General features: G+C 35.3%; 1 protein-coding gene across 3 annotated transcripts in view; it reads right to left on the bottom strand.

The window, feature by feature from the left end:
- Positions 1 to 26,707, bottom strand: part of DMD (dystrophin) — a 566,297-nt gene that overhangs the window by 365,501 nt on the left and 174,089 nt on the right. For 2 of the 3 annotated variants that reach the window (XM_054003170.1, XM_054003155.1), the window contains exons 3-5: positions 21,861 to 22,036; positions 10,291 to 10,438; positions 8,156 to 8,305 (exon numbers count right to left, since the gene is read on the bottom strand). In XM_054003170.1, coding sequence (XP_053859145.1) covers positions 8,156 to 8,305; positions 10,291 to 10,438; positions 21,861 to 22,036 — 474 coding nt within the window. Of the gene's footprint in view, positions 1 to 8,155; positions 8,306 to 10,290; positions 10,439 to 12,940; positions 13,009 to 21,860; positions 22,037 to 26,707 lie in introns of those variants that run through there. The other variant, XM_054003164.1, reaches the window with a different exon arrangement.

The following is a 26,707-nucleotide window of genomic DNA, read 5'->3' as shown; positions in this document are numbered from 1 at the left end:
AAAAAAGAATATGAAGAATTTTCTTAGTGGTAAGTGGAGAGCAAAGAAATCCCAAATTCCAACATTTGAACAGCAATGAAAATATGTCAGTTTCTTCCTCCAATACTAAAGTACCCCTTTTTCTTCCTATCTGCCTCACCAAACTCTAAGAGGACAGCACTTATAAATGGACCTTATTTTGAGGAATCAGAGTGTGGATTAAAATTTAGCTATCCTGATATGCATAACAAGATAAGCTGCAATAAAAATGAGCAAAAGTATGTTGTGGGATATCTGTGAAGACTTTCAAAAATGTTATTTTTGTATGGCCCCCTTGGGAGGGTCACTTAGATATACAAAGCACTTCATGAAAATAGGCTTCAAATATAGGATAACTGATAGTGTCAGGTTTAAAAAAAAAAATCAGTATTACTAGCAATGAGAAAAATGAAGTATTCTGTATGAAGAATTGAGGAAGCTTTCTGTATGAATTTCTTTGCTTACTAAAAGTAAATCAAGCAGCAGCTTCTTCTTTACCATTCCATTCTGGAAAAAATGGATATATTAGGAAAAGAAGTGACAGTGATTGACTACACTGCAATCAGCCCAGAGCATAACTCTACTGAAAGCAGGTTTGATATCATCCAAGAGAGGACTTGGATAATAACGAAATAACTGAAGTCATAGCAACTATTAAATGCAAACTTCAATCCAGACTTATTGATAAATTATAACTGACAATTCCATAGCACTTGTAAGATGATTACATGAAACAGAAATTCTTACAGCCACAGTTCAGAAAGTTTGATCTGCTCAAAATCACCATCCCTAGAGCATGTACCAAAGAATGATTTAAAATGGAAGAAGGAAAAGTTGATTTATATGCATTATTTCTTCATTAAAAACAATCAGTGTACAAAAGAGTTTCATGTAAGTTCAGTTTAGGATGCCATTTAGTTAATTAACTGAGCTATTTGCATTAGCAGACTCAATATTGACTTTAAAACAAAATCTATGTAATTCCTTTAAACTCATGAATATTTATGAGCCATAGTGTCTCTGACAAAGTTGGAGTAAAGATTTTATTATTAGAGGAAGATTAAAGCAGGCTACTAAAAATATGAATAGAAGATTTCATTTGCTAAATATAGAAGAGTTTTATTTGCTTTTTATCTACCATTTCATGTTGCCTTGCAAGGCTCCCAGGACCTGACCTTAGCAGGTGTTTATTTGGTCTTGTTTTTTCAAAAACTTCTCAATGGAATATTTGTAATATTTTCTACTTTCATTTTTATTAAAAAACCTTTTTTTCCCATGAATGCAGAAAACTAAAGCAGTCCAAAGAAACAATGCCCCAAACAATTTTCTGCTTCATCTGGTTGTCTAGATTCTTAAAAAGCAACCAAACATATTCCCCTACCCCAAAGACTTGCTTTGTTTTTCTTCCATGGGTATATGATCATGTATATCACAGTCTTCTGAATATCTGTATTTTTATATGTAATACTTGTAACTAATTGTCATTCATTCTGCTCTCCACTCTCAGCAATTCTCCTTTGTCAAGGACATTTTTGAGCACAAGTCTCTCCACCTTAAATCTCTGCTAAATAATCTAGTCCAGGAATATATGTTATCTTTTTTTCTTATTCAGTTCCTGAAATCCAAAAGCAGCCACAAAGGCTTTAGAGTCTAGTTCTTTCAGTAATTCTTAATGAAGTATATTCCAACAGGAAAATTATTTAAAAATAAATGTAATATGCCCTAAATGTCCTTTCCCTGGTTTACAGCAGGAAATACCATATATATTCCTCAGGCTACACACAGTTATGTGACGGATGGCAGTGGTTAAAGACTTAAACTTAGGATTTTGCCCATTATGGCAAAATTGTTTAAAGAAACTGCTACCACTAAAGCCCACTCCCCACATGAATGTGCTTCCTGATGGGAACTGGACTGTGAGCTAAGCCCCCTGATGGGAGCTTGAGGTAAGATAAAGGCGATACTATTGTCCAATTATCTCAGGTCTAGGGAGAAGTAAACAAGGTTGGAGGGAGAAGAATATATCCAGAAAGAAAGCCAAACTCAGCAGTTGTGCTGAGAATCAGCTCTGGATGGGTTTGGGGTGAGAGGACGAGAGTTTTTGGGTGTGTGACATGACTCCCATCTTCTCTTACACAAACTGGCTCAGTTGTAAGAAAAGATAGACCCCAAGAAGGCCATATACATGGGACATTTATGTGAGAGGCAGTTGAGAAGGTGTCATAAACCATCAAAGACCTCAAAGTGTCCCCCATATTCATTCCTGAGGCCTTGCACCAGAGGATTGCACGCGAGGCAAAGTGATGCAACAGATCCAGAGTCTGTTGCAAGAGACTGTGTCAAACTTCTCCCCTGGGGGAGGTACCTGAGCATTCCTATCTGGCCTGAACATATATTAATACATTGAACTCTGTGTTTTTGTGGGACCCTCACCACTGAGAAGACCAGAAGAAAAGGATCAAGGACACCATCAAGATTCATGAGGAAGTTGTAACTGCAGTGAGGTCTCCCCTCAGTCTCCTCCATGCTGAACAGACCAAGTGCCCTCAGCTGCTCCTCACAGGGCTTCACCTCCAGACACTTTACCATCCTCACTGCCCTCCTTTGGATGTTCCCTAACAACTTCATGTCTTTTTTGTGTCATGGCACCCAGAACTACCCTCAGCACTGGAGGTGAGGCCGCCCCAGGGCAGAGCAGAGCAGGACAATCCCCTCCTTGCCTGGCTGGCCATGCTGGGCCTGATGCCCCCAGGACAGGGATGTCCCTCCTGGCTGCCAGGGCCCTGCTGGCTCACATCCAACTTTCCATCAACCAGGACCTGCAGGTCCATTCCCACAGTGCTGCTTTCCAGCATCCCATTCCTTAGTATGTCTGTACATCCAGGGTCAAGGAAAAGTTTAACTTTATTTTAGACTATTGCATTTGTGGGAATTTTAATTACATCGGCATGTTACTATACAGACAGGTCTATACAATTAAAGTATAATCTTTATCTTGTAAACAGCAAAGAGTAAAACATTGATTTTAAGCCTCTATAGTCTTCCTTAATAGAGGTGGATGAAAAACCTGACAGACAATGTCAGTGTCTGTCTTGGAACTGAAGTTTTAGAAAGCCCAAGCCATTGCAATTGATTGGTGTGCAGTAGTATCTGAGCATTGTTCATTACAAGTGAAATCTCTCCCAGATACCCAGAACTTTGTTGTAAAAAAACATGTGTAAGGATTTGCCTGAAGTTACGTATTTGATATCTAGTAATTCTGCATCAATATTAACTAACTGTAACTCATATGTCAGCACATACGTGTTGAAAATCAGTATTACTTACATTCAAAGTCTTGGCATAACTTCTTAAATATACGATGAATGTATTCTGGATTTGTATGGCAAACAATAATAAGGAATTTTAAGATGGTTGGTAAGATAGTATGATATATATTGTGTATACACACACACACGTATATAATCATGCTTTTATGACTTCAATGGCTAATTCAGACTTTTTACCCCTGCACCTTATATTTGTATTATGTATCCCTTAGGAATACTATATAGGAAATATTTGTGTATGTGAAGAGTGGAGCCTTTCTGCTTCTGAACGATATTTTTCTTTGCTTAGCTTTTAAAATTTTAATTAATACTATCTGCTAGAAATACGCAAATTAAAAAAAAAATAAAGTCTATATACACTTTTTCTTAGAGCTTATGACATTCCCATGTTTGTCCAATGAACATTTACATCAAATTTCTTTTAGCTATACATGAGGCCATTTTTGAGTATGGCTGATGATAACATGAATGTGGACTACACTTAATTAGCCATCTATGACAATCTGTCAAAGGAAATTTAGCATAACAAAAGACTTTATTGTATTTAATGGAATCAGGTCACACATTAAATGTAAGTAAATTCAGGAAAATGTTAACCTTGTGATCCCCAAAATGCCAGTTATACTATTCTTATTTCATATTGAAAGTACAGAAATCAAACTGTAGCATTCATTTTCCAACATATTTTCCCCTCCATAACACAAATAACAACAGTAGCAATTGCAGTAGTTCCAACTGTGAGCTCGAATTAAGTTGCATTGACATGCTAGAAATTTAATGTCATTGTAGGTAATCTATGAATAATTTCTACTCAAGGCAAGTTATAATACATGAACTCTAACCTTGTTACGACTTTGTGTTTCTGCACTTTTGGGCCCATCTGTTTTTCTCTACACTTGATCAACCAAGCTAAGACAACCTACGCCTGTTCTGGTGGTACAGAAAATGTTCACAAATTATAGCCATGTCACTCCACTCTAATTTTTATCTTGTCCACATAGCACAACAAATTGATTTGCTGTGGCAATAAACAGTGAAATAGTCTCTTCAGTGTCTAGTAATTAGAACTAATACTAGTAGACAAATTAAAAGGCAGCAAAACAAAATGTCTCCATCAGGCACTTATAATAACCTTCATAATACATACAGTAGATGTTGTGAAGACTAAGGTGGATAAATGAGGAGAATGCTGATTTTGGCATCCAGCTTACTTTCAGATAATTTAGCTCATCGGTCTTGGCTGACACCAGACCAAGAATAATATTAAAGAGTAATAAACTCCTTCCAGCAAACCTCTGATTCCATGGTTCACTGGTCTCAGACCTAATCTATCAATCCATTTACTGCACAGTAAAAGGTAAGAAACCCATTACAGATCTGTTACATGCCATGGCAGGTGGTATATGACAAGAACTGAATTCATCACAAATTCCAGTGCTGAGTACCCTTTTGTGTGCTTTGAAGCACTAGGTGGTTACCTTACTTGGCTATCACAAAAGAAGATACTTTAAGCTTTGAAAATAAATGAAAAATTCTTGATGTGAAAGCATAAAAATGGTCATAAAACACTTCATTTTTCATAATATTAAGACTTCACAAAGATAGTGCTATTTTCATTTTTACAAGAAATACTGGCTTTGGAGAGGGCACAATAAGTAAAACCAGGATAGAATTTAAAAATTATGCCTTTCAAATGTGAGATTTAATCTTCATTCTCTGCTAAAACTATACTATATTAGGTAACAGCCTATTAGAATCACTATTTAATAAAGTTGTATAAAGAAATGTGTTGTTAAAATTATTACTGTCCAAAGGAAGAAAAACTCTTTGCATGTCTACTCTCAAGGTCATCAGCATGTGATACAAACACCCAAAAGCAAAGACAATTCTGAAGTAAAGCTAGAAAAGATACTTTTATGTGACTGCAATTCCCTTAGTACAAAATTTCTTTTCTAGGTTATTTCTATTGCTGTAGGGCAACAGTTTCTGTGACTGTAAAGAAGGTTTGAACATGACTTATTTCAAATATGTCACCTTGAAGGTTAAGACTCACAGGTGTTGTCCCCTATTTCCCTGCTTGGCAGATCAAGGCAAAACAAAAATTTGTGATAACTTTAGGAGATATTTGGCTCCATCTCAGGTGGTATAAATTTTTCCACTTCTCTGAAGTAAGCAGAATTACTCTAGTGCCTGATAAAGACCTATCTAACATTATTTGTGTAACTGTCATGTATGTTTCATATCTTGGAAATAGTATCATCCTGCAAAATGAGATAATCATAAACAGTAGATTGTCACATATTCATTTCTAGCAAGAAAACAAAACCTTCAATTTGAAACAAAGGATTAAAGTATAGGATACACTCTTAAGAGGGGATGGAGAGACAGAAAAGCCCCAGAGAAATCTCTGTGTGATGATGTTTGTCTACTGTGCTTTGAGGAAAACAAAAAATATATTCCCATCAAAACCACTGACTACAGAATCATCCTCAGGTGACCTAAGAAGTTTGCCTGATATAAAAGTGCCCATCCTGTGAGCTTTGGCTCAGAGTAAATATCTGTGGGGCTTTTCCAGTATATCTACAGCTGAACAAAGAGAGCATTAAGTTCCTCTGTCAGGCTCACAGAGTTTCTTTCCATGACTTCTAGTTTTAATTCAAATCCTAGACTTTCAGGACAGAATGCAAAACAAATAATTGAGGTTTCCTACACAATTCATGAATAACAGCAAAAAATATGCAAATGAAAAAATAATTATTTTTCCTTCAGTATCATTGGGAAAATCTTACCGAACCCCAAAATAAGCTAACTTCTTGTCTTGTTTTGTTTTCTACATCTGTCAAGATCACAGAGAAAACAGAAAACCTGAGAAAGAGAGCACCTTCAGAGAAGATGTAGTTGAGTATTTGAGATTTGAGTATTGTAATTTTCAAATTCAATTTCTGTTCTTTTTAAAAAATGGGCAAAAACCCAGAAGAAAAACCAAACCACTCATTTTGCAGATTCTTTACAGCTGTGCAGAGACCAAGGGACAATGAGAACTCAGTTTTATACATCTCCATGGGTAGATAACAAAGATAAAAATTATGTTGTTAAGTAATGATCTCAAATGGAAGATTACTTTCCTTGAATTATACTCTTTTAGTAATAAATGAAATTTTTCAAGTAAGAATTTCCAAGAATAATTTTCTTGCCACACACATTAGATCTAGGAAACATAAAATTATAAAAATTCAGTAAATTGTAATGATTCACTAAACAGTAGTTTTTGTCTCATATAATTCACCCAGACTTAAGTACTTTCAATGACATTCATGGTTGCTCTGACTGTGACAGGAGACCTGAAACATTTTTGCATCAGCCAGCAGAAAATGAAAATTCCAAGTTTTTAGGTATATGAATAATCAATAAAATGCTACATTCAGTGACAAATTGCAGATTTTCTTAAAATATATTTACGTGATCTGACTAAAAGTTAATTAGTTTTTCCTGAAAACTAATCCTGTCTTTTTAAAATCACAGCTTAGGTATTAACACAGACCCTGAATTCAGCTATGTACATGCTTCCTTCAGCCATTGTTTTGATCTTGAAGTGTTCTGAATTCTGCTATATACATTGATTTCAGAAGCCCATTTATAGAGAAAAAGATACTTCTGTCCAACCACTGAAATAATGATTTATGTGTCCAACCTGGAGTTTGTGAATGTGATCAATATTTATTATCCACTTTTGCCTGAGTCATTAGCTAATATTCTGAACTTTGCCAGACTGCTCCTGTTAGGAAGAAATTAGTAAGAGTGCCACATCAAGCTCCTTTTTATTTCTCAGACCTGTGCTTGAAATTCAACTGTATTCATGGACATGGTAACAGAAAACCCAGGATGTATTATTCTTGACCAGAAACTCTACCATGTCTTTTCAGTAAGGTACTCAGAAGATTATTTTCTCACTTTTTTTCCCCCCATAGAACTAAATACAGTGAATTATTCCTTTTTGCCCCAGCATCCTGGTAACTTTAACAAACAGACGTCACAGGTTAATATCCCTGACTGACTTTGCAATCAGTCTCAACAGAAATCCTTCAACTGATTCTATCTTGATTGCTTCCAAGCAGGCTAATCCATACCTATGGTGGTGGTCCTCTGGACAAGGCTTTCTACCATGAAAACACTCAAATTATCTACCTCTCTTTACCAGATTTGCTGCTCATCTTCACCACTTTTCAACACAAAAACATGCTATTTCCACAACAAAACAGAACAAAGTCCTTCTTTACTTCTTTCTATCAGTATCACTTTCTTTCCCAGAAAGCAAAATATTTGGTACTTTGCTACACAAAAAACCAGAAGTGAATGCTCAAGGCTGGGAGAAGTGTGGTGGAAGGTGAAACAGTGGTTGCAGTGTTCGCCTTGGGATTGGGAACAGGAGAGATTGGGGAAGTGTTTCCATAAAGAAGATCAAACATTTGCCTCTCACACACCTGAGTCACAAAGCCTGGAATATTTGCTGTTCCAGCAAAAGCAACAGGCTACAAAAATGATGCTGTGCATTCCACTCTGAAGTAGAAGAACTGTAATTTTGAGAGTATATTTGAGTGCAACATCATCACTCCAGTCATTAATGGTCTTGGTTTGCTATCACTGTTTCTCACAGCAATGTATTGTACCCATTTTTCTTCCTCAGGTTCATTATGCACACAAACATCTCTTCATACAGAGAAAAATTATACATACCAGAAAACATATAATGCAAATATTCACTGCAGATTAAAATTTTATATCCCAGTTATATCAGTAATATGTCTAACCTTTAACAAACGATGGTTAGCTTCCTTCAGTGTACTCTCAAGCTTATGTTTTTTGTCTGGGTTCAGTGATGCACTTCCAAGTGCTATTCCTCCAGTTTCATTTAATCGTTTCAGTATTCCCTTGTGGGGCGGCAGCTCTCCAACTCTTAACTGGAACAGACAAATACAGCAGTTAAGATGAACTGTGGTAGGATTTTCAGCTCTCTTATCTTGACCCTTATTGATTTGAGTATCAGCCAAAGGTATAAACTCAATTCAAGACAAAATAACTGTTGCTTTCTGAATGTAGAAGGCTAAAAAAAACCCAAAAGAGACTGTATTGGTCAATCAAGTCTAAAGAGAATTCTACATGACATAATGCAGGGTTTCCTCAGGATATTAATCACTATTACATTATAAATTCCAGACCTGGATCCTGGATACTCAGTGCTTCATGTATATCAATTTTAATAATGTAATATGGTATGGAGCAAGCCCTTTGGAGAAATGTTTTAGTATGTTCCAGGCTGTGAACAGCCACCCAGATGGTATGTGGTGAAAAGCCCTCCACTCCAGTTGAATGTCTTAATTAAGAACGTTCATGTATGTTCCCCCCCCAAAAAAGAAATTAATTAAAAAAAAAAAAAAAAGAGGAAAGCCAAGAGGAAAAGCAAGGCAGCATCAAAATGTACCAGTTCTCAAAGACATATGCTATTACTGAAAACTTATATTGTCGAAGTAACTTAATTTATCAAGTAAGGTTAATGTCACTTCAAGGGTTTAATTGTTCTGGGGTTTTTCCTTGTTTGTTCTTGACTATTAATAAAAACAGGTAAGTATCAAATGAGCCATGCTGCAAGGTAATGCATTATTATTTGCTCCATTAGGACATATTCCCTTTTTTGCAGCTCCAAAAAAAGGTGGACTGTAAAAACAAGACACAAATAAGAGATGCTAACACCTTATATTTGTATTATGTATCCCTTAGGAATACTATATAGGAAATATTTGTGTATGTGAAGAGTGGAGCCTTCCTGCTTCTGAACAATCTATTTAGTCTTTGAACCCTTAATAATTTCTGCAAACTGTAAGATGCATCTAACACCCTTTAAAAGCGTTTATTTGCCTTGGATCTGATATCTTCAACACAAGAGCTTCACAAATTGCCAGACTTAATGGCATCTTCTCCTAAACAGAAGGACAAACTCACCACATGGTTGAGTCTCCATTTCCTGAAATAATATTCATCTTAATTTTACCTAAAAAGAAACTTGAAGACAGATTTTTACTAAATAATCCTTTAGGTTGTTTTTTTTTAAAAAAATTGTCATGAGAAGGATAGAACAAACTGACAAGTTTTCTTCAGATTCTTTAATGCTCTATTCATCACTAGCTGAATTTGTTCATCTTGGATTTACAGAAAGGATTGCTACGTCCTTCTCCTCAAGGGAGGAAAGGAAAACCTTTAGGCATATATTTTATAAGTAATACACATTTTCCAATTACAGTTTAATTTATTATTATTATATAAGTAATTAAAGATAGTTATTCTACTGAACACATTTCAAAAAACTAAACAGAGAAACTTCTGTTGAATATATTTATCAGCAGAATCAAACTCTAACATATTTGTGAAAATATTCCATCCCATATAAACAAATATTTAATATTCTGATGGGTTTTTTTTAAGTATTCTAAAAAATAAGTCACCTATATGTTTAGTCTAGAAAATGTTGCAGTGATATTTTAATGAGTTGACATTTATAATTATGCATGCAGTTCTGGATCCTCTTGTGAAATACTGAATACCATTTAATAAGTGAGAAGCTATCAAATGTTAACAAGACACCTATAGAGAAATGCTATACATATAAACCAGTCATGTTCTGAATTAAAAAATGAGGATGAAAAAGATAACAATTAATTTCCTAGTTTCAGGATGTTTTTCTTTTGGTAGATTTTCCATTACTCCTCTGGTTTTAGTATGATCAGTATATATTTGTACCTGGGTTTTGAAATTCCCAGCTTTTATTTGTCTAAAAAAGTTATATGGATGCTGTGTTTGATGTCAGAATCCATTTTGGAAAATAGCTTTTAATTTTCTTCAATGTAGAATTGATAAAGTAAGAAAATATTAAGAATAGAGCTTACAATACCTTGACTTTGCTCAGGCAGTCTCTCAACTGGTCTTCATTCCCGTGTTCAAGGGGAATACAAATAACGTTGTCTGCTTCCTCTAACCATAAAATCAACTTGTTCAAATCCTCTTGAAATTCTGATAAGATAGTCTTTTCTTCCTCTATCCTGCAATAAAAATGTGAAATTAATATTTCTATGAATTTATTTTTATATTGAAGCATGTATCCATACTGAAGGATGACAGATAACTAATTCTTAGAATTTATACTAATTATTTTTATAAGTGGGCCACAGATTTCTTCATATCAAAAATATCAGACAAACACCAATGCCCTTTTAACATGGCATTAAATGTATTCTAAAAGAAAAAATCAACGTGTAATTTACAACACCACTAAATTCAGCTTCCAAATTACATATGGCAGGTAGCAAACATGCACACCAGAAATAAAGCAGCTAATTATTCAGACTAAAATTCTGTTTGAAGTAACAGCAGGGAAACCCAGTGTCAACAACAAAAAATTCTAGCATTAAGTGTTACCAAACTGAACTTGTAAAACCTGACACAGACTCATTTGGACATATTAAACAACATATTTCAGTAACTGTGCCATATAATTTGGTGTTAAGATTCACAAAAAGTAGGTAAGGTTTGCAGTCAATAAGCAGGAATAAGATGGGATTCACAACACCTAACTTTAGATGCCTACTCTTCATTTGTCTCCATCTACAACTCATCTGCTCATTTTCACTATTATTATATAAATATACTGAGATGTAAACTTTTGCGCAAAAGCTTCTGAAGTTATCAAGAGATGCAGGCAAAAAAATTGCAAGATCAGGAGAGAAGAGCATTGATAGAATGTGAATGCTGGGATTAATTCTTAGAGTGGGCCCTTCTAAAGGAGAAAAATTATTTATATAAAAATACTTGCAATTTTTCCACCAAACTTATTGACACACTGAGAATTACCTTGTGGAAAGATGAAAGATTAAATACTTATCAAAATTAAACAATGAAAAGCAGATCCTGCAAAGTGGGATAATATTTTTATTATGCCAATTTCCCCTGATACGCAACTGGTTCGTGTAGTATCGGGACATTCACACTCACATAAAGGCCTGAAGATATTCATCCCTTCTGATGGGGCATAACTGGCCCAACTGCACTGGTATGACAGGCAGCTGTCCTGTTTTAGAAGATGCCATAAACAACCAAAAATACCCAAAATGCCCTCAGACTCATTTCTGGAGCCTTCCACCAGAGGACAGTGCATGATCCACAGTGTTGCAGCAGAGACTGTTTAACTCTCCCTTCCCCAGGGGAGGTACCTGGGCATTCCCACCTGAACATGAAAATATTGAACTTTATGTTATGCAGGCTTCCCTCACCCCCAATGGAGCAAGACTGAGATCATCACTTTGACCAATGAGCATCTAAATTGCAACAACCAAATCTTGTCACCTGATCCACCAATGGGCATCTTTTTCTTTCCTCTTCACTATCTACTCTTATCCTTTCTTTTCCTTTCTTTGCCTTATACATTTTCTTAAGTGACATCTTTACACTTCAATACTGTTTCATTTCTATAGATAATAACCAAAATGGCTACAAACCTCCTTCCCACTGTAATCAAATTGTTCTATAATAAACCTGCCATGTACACACAGATAATTGGTCAGAGTGTCGTTGTTTCTCTCCAGTCTGCCTGAAGGGATCTACTACTAAGAAGAACCTTAGTTACCCTGCTTTTAGGAATGGGTTGTAACAATATCTGACTTAAACCTCCCTTGGCCCAACTTGATGTCATTCTCTGTTGTCCTATCCTTTGTCTCTGGGGGAAAGGGACCAGCCCTAACCTCACTGCAGCACTATTTTAGGGAGTTGTAGAGAGTGATAAGATCTCCCCTCAGCCTCCTTTACCAAAGTATATTTTCAACACATAAAATTCAGTATTCATAACTATGCTTAGAGTATGAAAATGCTGGTTGTAATTTATATATAAATTGAAATGTTTGGCAAATTTGTGCTGCTCTGAACAAATCTCAATATAGCTTTAGATGAAGTTCCTGGTTTAGATCTAGAATGGATTCTAAATCAGCAGATTTATTTGGTTTTGTTCTTAAAGCAGTATATCTTAATATTTACTAGACATATGAGCCCAACACTGGTGTTTTTTTTTTTTTTTTTTTTTAAGCTCAGAAACAAATTACCCTGGATTATCTGCCTACAGATTAAACAAACATAAGCCACTGGTGCCAAATTGTTCTTTAGAGGAGAAAGTAAGAGATTTTATTTACTGTGAGAACAATAAAATTCTCCAAAAACTATTTGCACTTATGTATAAATTATGGTTATACCCATATATACACACATTTATACAAATACATGAGAAAATAAACACCATAAACAGCAAAATAATTAACAGTCATATTTACTTGGTTTTGTCTTAGATTTTCTAATAGAATCATGAATTAGTATTTTCATGAACTGCCATTTGCCCAGAATTTCTGCAAATCCGACTGGTATCAACAGAAAATGCTGATGCTCCTAGATATAGGAGTATTTCTTGTACTAATGTATCTATTTATTACAACTCTGGATCTCTTATGGAGTGCTGTTATGCAGACAGAAATTCTGGACCCTTCCAATACGTACAGATTTACCTTTCGGTTGCACAGGTCATGCAAAAAAGAACCAACTTTACAGCATCACAGCTATTGCACTGTTCTTCACTGAGAAGTGTTCATGTTCTTGACCTGAGAGGTCATATCCTCTTCTCAAGCCAAAATAGGTCATCTAAAACCAGCTAATCAAAACATTTGTTTCTGTGAAAATGAGTCAGATGTTAATCTATGCTGAGATCCATAGCACTGCAACTATAAAAACTAATTTCTTGTAGTCCTGAAAGAAGAAGCACAACTTAAAATCTTTCTGAGGCAGTATTCCTCCCCGCTCCAGTTATGGAAATCTGGGAATCAGGCTTCCAGTGTTAGACTGTAAACCACATAACAAAACCTCTGTCTCTCAACCTGACCAGGTACTCCAGAACCCAAGCTCTCAGCAACAGCTTTCATTTTTCTGGTTTCCTCTCACTTCAACTTATTTGTGAAGTGCATAGTTCAGTGGAGGCATTATGTGATGGTACCCTGAGGATAAACCTGAGAAAGATCCAAGTTTAACTACGTTAATTCTGGCACAGAAAAGGCATAACATTCAACTCAATACACCCGAGAGCAAAATTATTGAGCTGCATAGTATTTTGAATGAGAAATCAAAAAGATTTCTTGTCTCCTAGAAGAGATAGCAATTGGCAAGATTCCTTTTTCATCTTAAGTATACTGTCGGTTTTATCACCCTTATGAATTGAGCTGCAACTCTTAAAACATTAAAAGTTTTCCTAGTTGTGAAGGAAAGAATTTTTTACTTTGATGACTAATTTAAATACTGATCAGTAGGATAAGGATGTTTTTGACTTTCCAGGAATTCTTTCAGAGATGTTTTATGCAGATATATACATGTATAATATATTTTATATATATATATATATATATATATATATTTCATATATATGTGTGTGTTTGTCTTTCTGTGTGTTTGCATTCACAGAAGGGTTTCAGAGTTCAGAAAAAAAAAATCCATAGGTCTACTTCTTTATTCTAATCAGGAACAATATGCAGTAAAGGAATTTAAAGGTTCACTGCAATTAATAGGACATGCAGGTGTACCTTATAATTTACTTTACCATCTCTTCTTGACCTGCTAGAATGTCACTTCTATTATAAATAACATCCTGCAAGACAAGTGTCATATTATACAAGACACTAAAACAAAGTGCTCTGTGTTAGCTGAACCAGTTAATCAAATTAAAAGTTTTAACTCAATGACTGCTCACACCTTTTGAACAAACTGATTTCTATCACCATAATTACCTTTGGAACAACAGACACATGTAATTTCTAGGTGTTTAAATTCATGGTGGCAATGAAAAATTAACACTTAGTTGTTACTTAGGGAGTATGGGCTTTCAAATCCAAGCCTAAACAAATTGGAGTAAGGAACATGAGCCACCAGTTGACTCAGACAAGGACAGAGCAAGAGAAAGCAGTTGGGCTATGACTTGCTGGAGAAGCAGGTGACTGAGAAATAAGATATAATTCCAGCAGCTGGCCCTATGGAGCCAGGCAGATCCATCTCCAGCACAGGTCTTCAAGCTGTTATATACTACTGCTGTATTCTTACAAACCAACCTAAGTTCCCAAAAAAGCTTTTAAGCTCCTTCTCTGTTGGCAAAATGTTTATTTCATTAACCCTGAAATAGAATCCATTTTGACTGATGGAAAATTCTCAAACTATAGTAGAATTTCATACACAACTTTTCACCTTCTACACAACTGCTATTTTTAGGCACATTACTTTGTATTTTCCGTAGTAAAACAGCAGGCTTCTGTTTGTATTTCTAAATTCATAGGGTCCCTTCATCAACTACTCTGAATGCACATCTTTTCATAGGAATCTTACATATGTTATACTTCTGGAAGCAAATTTATCAATATTCAGTTTTTAATACTAAGTAGTAAATTAATTATTTTTCCTAATTGCATTTTGTATATATGATAATTGATAGATTTAGGGATTAGTTTTCCTACCATTATCAAACTGAATCAATAACAAATTCTTATGTTAGTCCACAAAAGACTATCAAAAGATTTTTTTTTTTCCAAGCTATCATTAATCCTTAGTTATATTTGTTAACTATTACATAAACATTCATGGTCTATATTAGTAAGCTTGTATTTTCATGTTCAGTGTAAAGAAACCATGTGAAATACATATTGCAGCTCAAGTATTTTCTCCATAGTCAACAATGTGATAGCAATACCATAGCAACCCATAAATAGTTACAGAAACACTCTAAACATCAGATGTTTAGAGTTTGTAACTGCACACGAGTAATGTTGGGTTTATTTGGGAGGTGTCAGCTATAGAAATAAAATATACAATCATAAGAGTAGGGCAGATCTGCGCTTGTGACTCATATTCCCATCTGTAAGTACAATAATATTTTGGTACCTTTTCGCGCTTTAACATTCAGGTGTCAATTCTATATTTATTGTGTTTCTAAAATTAGGAATGAATCTGTTTAGTGGCTGCTAATGAGAATAAAAGACCACCAAAATGGTAACAAAAATTTAGAGACAATATTTACTGAAAAAAATTAATTTTCATTATTTCTCTAAAGAATGGATAAATATGCTTCATTAGGGTAAGGAACTTTAAATAAGTGAAATTAAAATAGCACATAAACTTTAGAAAATGTATTTAAATGTAAATACTAAACAGTAAGAAGTTTAGTTAACCTGTCCTGTAAACACAATACAAATTTATGCCAGTAATCTTTTGTTAGTGATTCACTATATAAAATCTGAAGAGTCAAAAAAAGAAAATTCAGAAAAATTCAATATGTAGCTAATTACGTGCTGGAAAGAATAAATATATTTATTGACATGACTGTCATAAAATATCTTCATCCTAAACCAGTTTTTAAATTGCAACTAGAAGCTAATCACAGCCTTCAATATGCTGAGTGTTCAAGAAAAGGAAAACAGTCGTTTCCAGCTAGTGTGTTATGGAAGAAAAAGAATATCCTAGCCAAGATGTTGTATAAAAATATTAAAAATTATATTTACTATATAACAATTTTTACTTAGAATAGAAAACTTGTGTTTTTGCTTTCAGGAAAGTACTTGGATGTCTTCTGGTAAACAGCCTTTATTCTGTCATTCTTTCCATAATTACTTCAAATTCGCTTGGGTAGAGATCTGAACAGGCAGTCTGCAGGTTCAAACTCATTAAAAGTGTAAATGTATTTGCAGCTAAAATAATGAAAAATGCTCTTCCATTCAACTGAACTCAATTTTAACAAATGTCAGATCGTGATGAATAAAAACCCCAAACTGATTACTTCTGAAACATTGAAGGAATCTATTTCCTGGGCATCTGTTTTCAAAAATTACACAAGAAAGTTTTAGCAAAAGTGAAAAATAAATGACCAACCACCATTACTGTTATAAGTCTTTTCAGAGCCTCATTTATGAGCCATCCCCTTCTCCAGCTCCTATGTGAGATGCTGCTTCTCCTCCTTGGCTATTCCTGCCTGGCCTACGTGTTCCAGAAAGAGCAGCACCAAGCTGCAGCCACAGCCCTGGGGCTTGCTGCACCCTATTGCCCTAATGGCAAGCCACCACATCCCTAAATCATCCAAAACTCAGATTTCCCAGTGGCATGTCTCAGAGCAGACACAGTGTGGTGTGGCCTGATGCGTCTCAGGGGATGAAAAGGCAGAGGAAACTTCTGTTGGTGCAGTTTAGAAGATTCAGTATTCAAAATGATTGCTGGAGTATGAAGAGGGAGACACAGACACTTTGTATTTTCCCTCTTTTGTCTGGGCTTAGTAGCATCTATTCAAAGGGCCTTTGTGACTTCCTGTGGTGTCCAAAGTTTCCATTTCAGAATCACATTGTACTAGAGTAAAAACTCCAACTTTTCAAAAACATGTCTTTTGTAGCAAAATGTTAATAAAAATTCAATTTAATTCCCAATTTGCTAACTACCAGTGTATCAGACTTTCAATCAAGTTCCACTTCATTCAACTGCCTGGTCTGTTTCAAAGTTTTCAGTAAGATAAAATGACTAGATGTGCTAAAATTACATTCTCATCTAATTCTTAGTGGGATGGATTAGACTGCAAGATACAGAAACTTTAAACACTGAATTCAAACTTCTACAGCTTTGAAACTCTTAGATAAAGGCAAGTGGAAGATAACATCCTACACAAACATAACTCAAGCATAACCTCTTGATCTTCAGTTCCAAAGAAAGGAGATTCAAAGTCAATTTTAAGTCTGTGCTTTGCCTGGGATCAGCATTTGACCTTTTAAAACTGAAAACCAGCTCCTTTTTACTAAAGAGCAGTACAAGTTCCTCAAATTGTTTTGAGATTTAGTTTGTTTTCTTGTCTGTTTTTAATTAAGTTGACCTTTTGCAGTCCAAATAATTCTTATTCATTAAAACTGCCAGTCTATCACTGAGATTAATATTAGCATCTAGTGAACCTATGATCAGTTTCAGCAATTTACAGAATATGGTTATGACATGGTTTACAGTTCTTATTATTCAGGTAGTTTATTATTTGTTCCAAATTTTTTATTAAATTAATTATATAATGAATTATCATGGTGAAACTCTTTGAATTATATCCTGTTTAATCTTCCCTTTTCAAGTCAGCTTGAAACCATGGGGTTCATGGTGGTTACAGGAAATATTTTGAATTTACAGGGTATTTATCAATGCAGTGATAGTATTACAAATAAATCATAGACCATTTAACCTCAGGAAAACTGACAAAGTCATTTTGGAGAATTTGTCCTCTCCTCCCCAAAATATAATCAATGCACCAGAACATGAAAAATACCTGAGTGTTTCAGAAAAGCCCAACAGAGAGCCATCAGCATTGGGAACAGGAGATGGTAGTTAAGGGGAACACAGAAGACCGTCCATTTTCTTTATTCCATTCACCTCATACTCTCCCAGGATCCACAGACACTAGGTTAAGAATTCTATAGGGTTGAGTCATGATATTTTCCTCCATAACCTTCTGTGGCCAGCACATCTCAGACATTCAGAAACCATAATGTAAATCTTAAATCCATTATACTGTCTCTTACATTTCCAGCAAGCAATCTTCCCTTCTAGGTACTGAGGAATTAGGTCAATAACATTTTGTTGCACTTTCAATTTACCCATCAGTTCAACTTTGTAAACTTCACCCTCCTGAGATTTCTCTCCAGACTGAAGATCCCTACCTTCTTAGTCACCCCTCAAAGCGCAGCCACTCCAAACCTTGGCTCATTTCATCTGCCTCCCCCATGAATACTTTCTGTGTGCCTTTTATATCCTTAGACATGCACAGAGATCTGCACACAGTAACCAACATGAGTACACGACAACGTCTGATATCATCAAACAGCATATTTTTTTGTTTGTAATGCCCTTCTGATGCAGCCTAAAACAATATGGCTTTTTCTTTTTCTGCCAGCCCATCTTGTGCCTGTAAACACTTTCAGCAATGAGGTTGGGACTGCTTTCTGGAGTTATCACAAGTTCAGCATCATTTAAGTATGGGATAGCCTGTTTGTCTGAAATATTCCTTGCCTCACATTTGTCTCTGATCAAGATCATCTGCCACTTGTTGCCCATCTGCTCAGTTTTGGAGTTCCCACTATCAACTCAGCCTTTGACTACCTGAAGCATAATGTCATCAGCATTCTTGGAAATGTCACCATACACCTCATGTCTCCAACAAATTTCTCACATTCATGCACCTTCTAAAAATATCTGTATCACTTTCTGTTACTCCTGTAATTGCTTCCTCTCCTCAGCCCCATCTGATCTTTGAAATCAGCTTGAAGAATACATCTAGAATGGACTGCCAATGCTCTACATAAAAGTTCAAAGCTTCATGTAAAACTGTGCAGGATTATCAAAATCAATTTCTTTCATTTGGGTAAGCAAATAGCACAAAACAGAGCTTACAGTATATAAAGTTTCCTTGCCAAATAATGCTTAGCAGCATTACACTTGAATCTGAAATCATGAACAGATTTCATTTCTGGAATCCATTCAATTGCTAATTTCTTGCCACTTTATCTTGAGATCTACTGAGCAAAAAAATAGTGTAATAGGAAACAAAATTTCAATTGATCACTACTTTGAGCTACTGAGAATTAACTTTAAAGCAGAGCATAATGTATTAACCACAAAAAATAAAACTTGAAACCTATTAAAAGTTTAGAGTTCGTTTTCTGATTTGCAGAAGGTTCTAAATGTTAATATCTATTTTATTTTTCTTTGTAATTATTATATGAAAGTGCATTATACCAGGTCTGCTCTCCCTTCAGCATCACCTTCATTCAATATGGTTCTAAAACACATGCATTGGGCAATGCCATGACTATGGACTGTATGTAGAGGCCACTTCCTTCAACTTTTGTTTGCCTCATGCTTGATCTTAAGGATAAATTAAAACATTTTGGGTGACATGGGTTTCAAGTCTTAAAAAGAGACAATCTGACTTTACTCAAAGCCAAATTAGGACAAATAATGAAAAACTAAAAGATGTTAAAGCCTAAGAGTTATGCAAATCCCATGACACCATGGCTATATAAAGACTGTGCAGCTGATAAGCCTATGGTCTTTTCATGCCCAGGTTCATCAATTATTGCAACCTACTTAGAACACACCATTTTTTTCCTGTCAGCTAGGTTTCTTTCCTTTGAAAATCCACTCTAGAAGAGTAAAAAGAAAAAAACGAAACAAAGCACCACATGTGTGGTGGCAGAAGTTAGGGTAGGATGTGTTTCTAAGACCTGGGAGCAAAAAGTATTCCCTGGCTCTGACACAGCCAAGAAGACTGGGAAGTGAATAAAAGCATTCTGATGCACGAGTCTCATTAAGGTACACCAGGAACATTTCTATCAGGGTAACACAAGACTACCTCTATTCCTCCTGGTGCAATGCTATTATTCATGCAAAGTTCACTAACTGAGGTGTCTGCAATCATTTTCCTCTAAGTTACACAAGCTGTCATTCTAGAGGAAAACAAACCAATTGGTCAACATACTAAACAGAACAAAAGGAGGAATATATGTGTAAGTGTTTATTTAAGAACCTTCATCTAGGGAACATAACTGGATTATTCCCACTTAACAAATCCTAGGCTTCCTTAAAATGTAGAATGTGCCAAAAAATTCCATGTAATATTCTAACACTGCACGGAGCCAAAAGAACATTCAGTTAGACATTTCTACCGATATATGAAGGGACGAACAATAACAATCTTAACCAGAACAGGAATATATTTTATATCCTCAGACAATGCTCAACCACCAATCTCTTTCTTCTGCGTTGCCAAAGTAGACTACAGGGCTAAAATGATGTGTTATTATTTTATAAGTGTTTGCACTTACATAACAAGTTAATGCTTGGAAACACAGATGGGTTTCCAATGTTCAAAAGAACAGCTTTTTATGTGATAAATAAAGGCCAAGGACTACCTTGTGTAACAAATAACAGTATCATCAAAACCTGGAAAAAATTGTTTCCACATCCCTAAGTGACATCCCTAAGTGACACATCTACATGTCTTCTAAATACCGCTGGGAAACCTTCTAGCACTTTTCAGTACCTGAAGGGGAACTACAGGAAGGCTGAAAAGGGACTTTTCATAGGGGCATGTAGTGATAGGACAAAGGAGAATTGCCTTAAGATAAAAGAGTGTTTAGATTAGATATTAAGAAGAAATTATTTGCTTCTGGGTTGTGAGGCACTGATACAGGTTGTCCAGAGAGATTATGGAGTTCAAATCACTGGAAGTTTTCAAAGCCAAGCTGGATGAGGCTCTGAAAAACCTGATGTAGTAGAGGTTTCACTGACTATGCCAGGGGGTTGGAGCTCAATGAACTTTAAATTCCCTTTCAACCTCAACCATTCTGTGATTCTATGGTGACTCAATCACTTCCTTGGGCAGCCTGTTCCAACAACTGACATGTTCCAAGTGAAACTTTAATCATGATTAGGCTCAGTAATAACCCTTCAGGACACTCCCTTTTTGATGCTAGTAAACATTTTCACAGCTTTTTGCCCCAGTGGCTCTGAACAGAAAAATGATACATGACACATCAGAAGTAAAAAAACTTGTTGCACACTACCAGTTCTTCTTGTACATCACCAGCACTGATTAATATATCTCTATACGGAATATTCTGGGATTTAAAAAAGAGACATGCATGAAGAAAGGTCTACCTGTATTTTCTACTCTATTTTAAAGCTAAATGGCATACCCAGTTAGGCCTAGCATCTAGGTTAAGGACATGGTCTTTAATAAAACCTATCTTAACAGCAACAGTTTTTTTTTTTTGACATTGGAAATTCTCTTTTTAAAAGTATAAAACTATTTTTGTATTATCTGTGACTCAAACACTCTTGCTTTCTGTGCCTGCATGAGAAAAACAAAATTATCTAAAAGTTATCATAAATAACATTAAATTGATAAATGCATTTTTTAAAATCCAGCCTATGAAATATAGATGTTATTGGCATTGATTTTGATAGATGAAATAGATTAGGATAACCTTTTTAAATCAACCAAGGTATTATTAGTATTATAGAGATGTATTTTAATGATAGCAATCAAAAGAAAGATTGTAAACCAGTTGTAAATTCTGTACTGTTTTACTTAAAATTGAGCAGTTATGGATGCTTGTTTGGTTCTTTTAAACATTAGGAGTTAAAAGATAAAAATATGGGATCTAGAAGGGAGTGGTAGTCACTGACAGGAATAGGTAGAAAATAATTAAACAAATTATAGTGTATGAAAAATTTATAGGACATAAAATTTAATTGCTGATAATTCCTTTTATACTTGAAAACTCTAGATGTTGGGAGGTCCTTTGAAATTTCAAGCCAGAATCAAATCTAAAATAACTAAAAATAATTCCACAATATTTTTACTCGCTTTTAACCTACCTCTTTTTTTTCTCTACCAACTGTCTGCAGATCTCCTTCCACCGGTTATTCAAACTTTCCAGTTGTTCCTTCAGCACCTTGGCATCTGCTTTTGATGACTGCTCAATAATCTCTTCACCAGTTGCATTCAATGTTTTGACAGCAGTTTGCTGCTGCCCAATGCCATCCTGAAGTTCCTGCAAAATACCCAACACATTCACATCTTCATAAGGAAGTTAAGTATGAAAAAAACGCTTCATCACATACTGGAAAGATGGAAAGAGGTGAAAGTTTTTGCTCTTCTCTGAATTCCAAATAAAAAATCCAAGATGAATAGACATAAGGACAACTTATTATTTTGCAGCAAGTACCTTTCAGTACTTCTCTGCAGCCTTTTACCCCCTCCAGTATTGCTGTCTACTAGAGAGCATTACAGTAATACTCTGCACATCAATTAATAAGTAACAGTTGTGAACAAATGTACTTCTACACACCCAAAGGTATATATCACATTTAAGAGTCTACAAAGCATTGTAAGATTTAAACTACAAAATGTGCTAAGTTGCTGTTGCTGCTGTTTTTTAGGTTTGGTTTGGAGTTTGGTGTTTGTTGGTTGGTTAGGTTCTTTTTTTTTTTCTTTTTTTTTTGAACAGGACTAGGGGGAATTATACTTCTAAGAAAAAGTATTGCAATGTTTCTACTTACACACAGAATTAAAAACTATTAAAAGATAACCAATATGGGCCATTCTCAAGTTTTACTAAATGCATTGGGATACATTTTTCTGCATCTTTTATGATAAAATAAAATAATTTTTCTTGCAGAATTCCTGTAGCTACCTTACTTCATGTTCAAAACCAACATAATTCGGAATCTGTAGCTTAGACTGTAACACTGTATGCCTGTTGAATCAGGTTCATATTTATAAATAATCAATATTTTCATATTTTTAGTCATCAGTAGAGCATGAGTATTTTCCCTTGAATTCCTCAGAATATATAAACAACAAAGTGTAAAATAAATTTCAACAGTTTACTGATAAAATAAGCAGGAACTGAAATAACATCAACAGTCTACACTGTGATATTCATACTTATGACAGATTTTCACAACCCCAGGAAGTGTGTCTGAATCCTATCTACATACAAAGGCTTTCAAGTAAAATGCTGAATCTAGTTTTTCTGGAGGAAATCAAATACTTCAGTATATCATACTCCAGAACAAAATTATATGTTCGCTTTCTAAATGCATAGCATAAATTGCAGAGCAAGTCAGACAACCTGCATATTAACATTATATAAAATTTGTCCATGAAACAATAAAAACTGGCAGGATACAACTTTCCAGGAGTGTAAAAGATGAACATAACTACTACTAATGCTTTTTTTAATACATATCTTTGGTCATGAGGTTATAATTGAAGTTCACAAACCGAGCCACTCTGGAAGTTTACTTGTCCTAACATCATCAAACTCAGTTGCCAGCTACTAATTCATTAAATTACATTGAGTCAGTTGAATGCTCTGTCTTAGCTTTTGCACAAATTTTACAGGGACAGCTTGAACACCAACACCAGCAGAGCCTAGGGCACAGGGGTCAATGTCAGCAGGTTGCTGTGGTATTTGCCCACAGTACTGGACAAGGGGCTGTAGCTGAAGCAGAGATTTATACTGCTGAGATTGAGCTTATTTTTACTATACTTTCTGTTTTATTTTATCACAAATTCTTTTAGGTTGTCACAGGACACACAAACCCCATCCCCAAATTATTCCTTAGATTCCTCTCAGTAAAAACTGTTCTGCTGATGTGTTGGGGTTTTATTTCCAAACTATTTTGAAGCCTCACAGTTTCAGAATAAGTAGCTGTGATGAGCATAACGTGGCAGTAATCTGCACCCTGTTTTATTATGTTTTCATAGGATGAGAAATGTTTTTCTGCAGGATCCTTACAAGCTACGTGACAGTCCAGTCACATTGCCTCAAGCACCCTGCTGCCCCACAGTGTCCCAGCACACTTTGCTTTGCTTGTGGAATGTGTGAGGTTTTTAAGGTACCTTTGTAGCAGAAATTACAAGATTTTCTAAGAGCCAGAATAGACACATAAAAGCCTCTGACTTTGAGATATAAGATCTTCTTTTCTTTCTGTGATGCACATTAATACAATAATACCTGTCCCAACTTTTGACTATTATTTTCAGGTACATGATTTCACTGTTAGAAAAAAATAATAACAATGGCTAGGCTGTTTGTCTAAATGCAGATATTTTCTGCTCTTGCAAATCCACTACCTACTTCCCTTTTGGTAATGCCCAGCTTAAAATAAGTACCTAGTTTTTGCACATATGCACTGTATTTCACATTGATTTTAGCACTTGAGCGTTTGCATTGCACAGTAGGGAGCATTACATAGGCAAATCATAACAATGTATAGTTTGAGGAAAAAAAATATTAGAGTAAGTGGCTTATTTCCAGCAAGGCACTTGAGACCTTTGTGCTACTGCACACATTTGTGTGAAGTTAAGATCCATACCACTTACTGAAAAAACAACTCAGAACAAAACTTCTACTTATATGCAGAGGCCCATTCATTTGGAATAGGAGATCCAAAGCAAGAACAGAGAAGGGAAATTCTACTTCTAGAACTCAGGAGGTTTTAGGAGCAAAATTTGTAGAAATTACTTGTTATTTATGAATCCACTTCTCTAAATGACAGAAACAACAACCAGTCAGCAAAGTACTATACAGTGAAATGCTAAGTGAAAGCTCATTCAAGTATGCTGAGACTTTTTCCTGTACTCACAGCATGTTAAATTAGGTTTTCTCTCTCCCCCAGCATACACAAACACCAAAGAGCAACTAGCACATGATTTCCAAACTCATTTCAATTGACACAAAGTACAACAAAGGAATTTTCTCATTTATCCTCTGACATATTATGTAATAGGCCTCACTTACAAAGCAAAAAAGAAAATAGCTAGCTCAATGGCAGGGATGGTCTTAGAACTTAAGATCCCTAATGCTGGAATGGGAACAGGATGTGTGGGAAGGAGAAGTGTGAACTCCCACCAGAACATGAGAGAAGCCTTCTGGCCATCTGCATTTCAGATCACCATAAAGAACTCAATCTGAGATGTCTTTTTTTCAAGTATTCTAAGCATTTAACACTTTTCACATTATTAAATAGAAACACATGTGCTGATGAAGTTCTGCTGGATTCCACAGCCATAAAAAAGATTTTTGTTGGTAATAGATACTTCACAAAGCACAGCCTCCCATGAAGGCATTAACATTTTTAAAAAGTATTTTTTATGAAGAGTACAAAAGTTTTTTAACTGTTTTATTCAAAGCCACATTTTTACATGCTCATTCCAGAATTATTACCACAAAGTTGCTTTTCACAACTTACATTAGTATCCAAAGTTGGCCAGCAGCTATAGTTTCCTATTAACATCCCCCTCTATCCTTACCACCCATCTGCCTGACAGCAAAGTGCTTGGAGCCTGCACAACTTTGCTTCCCATGGCCTTATGGTTTATGATTCTCCAGAAGGAATATTGACTGTGAATGTTTCAGGCACCTTCACTTGAACTTCCACCTCTTCATATAGAAATGACAAAGCAAAAGGGCACACTGCCCTTTGGATTCCCACCTTGCTCAGAAGGCCACTGGAGATACTTAACACTTGCAGTTATACAGTTTCTAGTCATTTTACAAACATAGTGAGCCAACAAATTTAATTAAAAATTGTATTTTTATGTGTCTCTGGAAACATTAAAGGTCAGGTTGGACAGGCTCTGAGCGACCTGCTCTAGGGGAAGATGTCCCTGCTCATTGCAGGGACACTGGGCTAAATGATCATTAAAGGTCCCTTCCAACCCAAAATGCTCCATGATTCTACATTCCCACACACAGAACTAATCACAATTTTGAGTAAGATGCTTTTATGCATTATTTGTTTAAAACATGTTGCATTTTAAGCTACTAAGAGAAGCAGAAGCTATTAGAAATACTGATCACTTTAATTTTTCTTTCTTGTGATTCCCAAGTATAAGCAGGAAACGGCCAACCATTAAATTAAGGTTTAAATAATCTCTCAAATTAGAAATTGCAGAAACAGTCTATTAAATGATTTCTACTTCTCCTACAGAGGATTTTACACTTTGATAATGATTTCAATTAATTTAGGATAATAACAAAACATTCATATGATGCATATTTGATTAAAACACTTTCTTTTTATTTTCCTAGATTTAAATAAAATGAAGAATTATACACACTCCTTCAGAAAATTTCCAAGTGGAACAGAAAAAAAAAATATGGGATAAGCATAGGGCAAAATATTCACCAAAGTCAAATGAGCTGTCTCTGCAATAGCAGGGGACTTGCCCACAATCAGCCTGAAAACCCTGACCTAGTTCACCACTGGTATTAAATTTAGTTTTCAATTGTACTTTCTAGAAATAACTGCCTAATGACAACACAAGAACTTCTGATTTATGATATATGTTGAATCCAACATAAGAAAAAAAGGAAATGAAAAAAAGGAAAAAGTGGAAAGGTAAATTCTCAAAGGAATTAACTTGACACTTACAGCATTACATCTAATGTCCCCAAGAGTATGGTAGAACAATGTTTCATTAGTACTTCCAAACACTCACAGGTTTCTGCATCAATATTATCATATTGTAATAAAGCCTTAAGATATTATCTTAAGATAATTATTAAGCAAATCACAGCTGCTTGTGGCTGAGTTGACGAAATTGTTTGTAACACCATTTTCCTTTAGGAAATACTTTCCAACTATACTGTGTGATGCTTTCCTAAGAAAATTACAGGTCTGAGAGACCCTAAATCTACAGATATTCCTAG

Source organism: Vidua macroura, chromosome 2, assembly GCF_024509145.1.
Source record: "Vidua macroura isolate BioBank_ID:100142 chromosome 2, ASM2450914v1, whole genome shotgun sequence".
NCBI lineage: Eukaryota > Metazoa > Chordata > Aves > Passeriformes > Viduidae > Vidua > Vidua macroura.
This window is presented reverse-complemented; position numbering and strand designations above follow the sequence as displayed.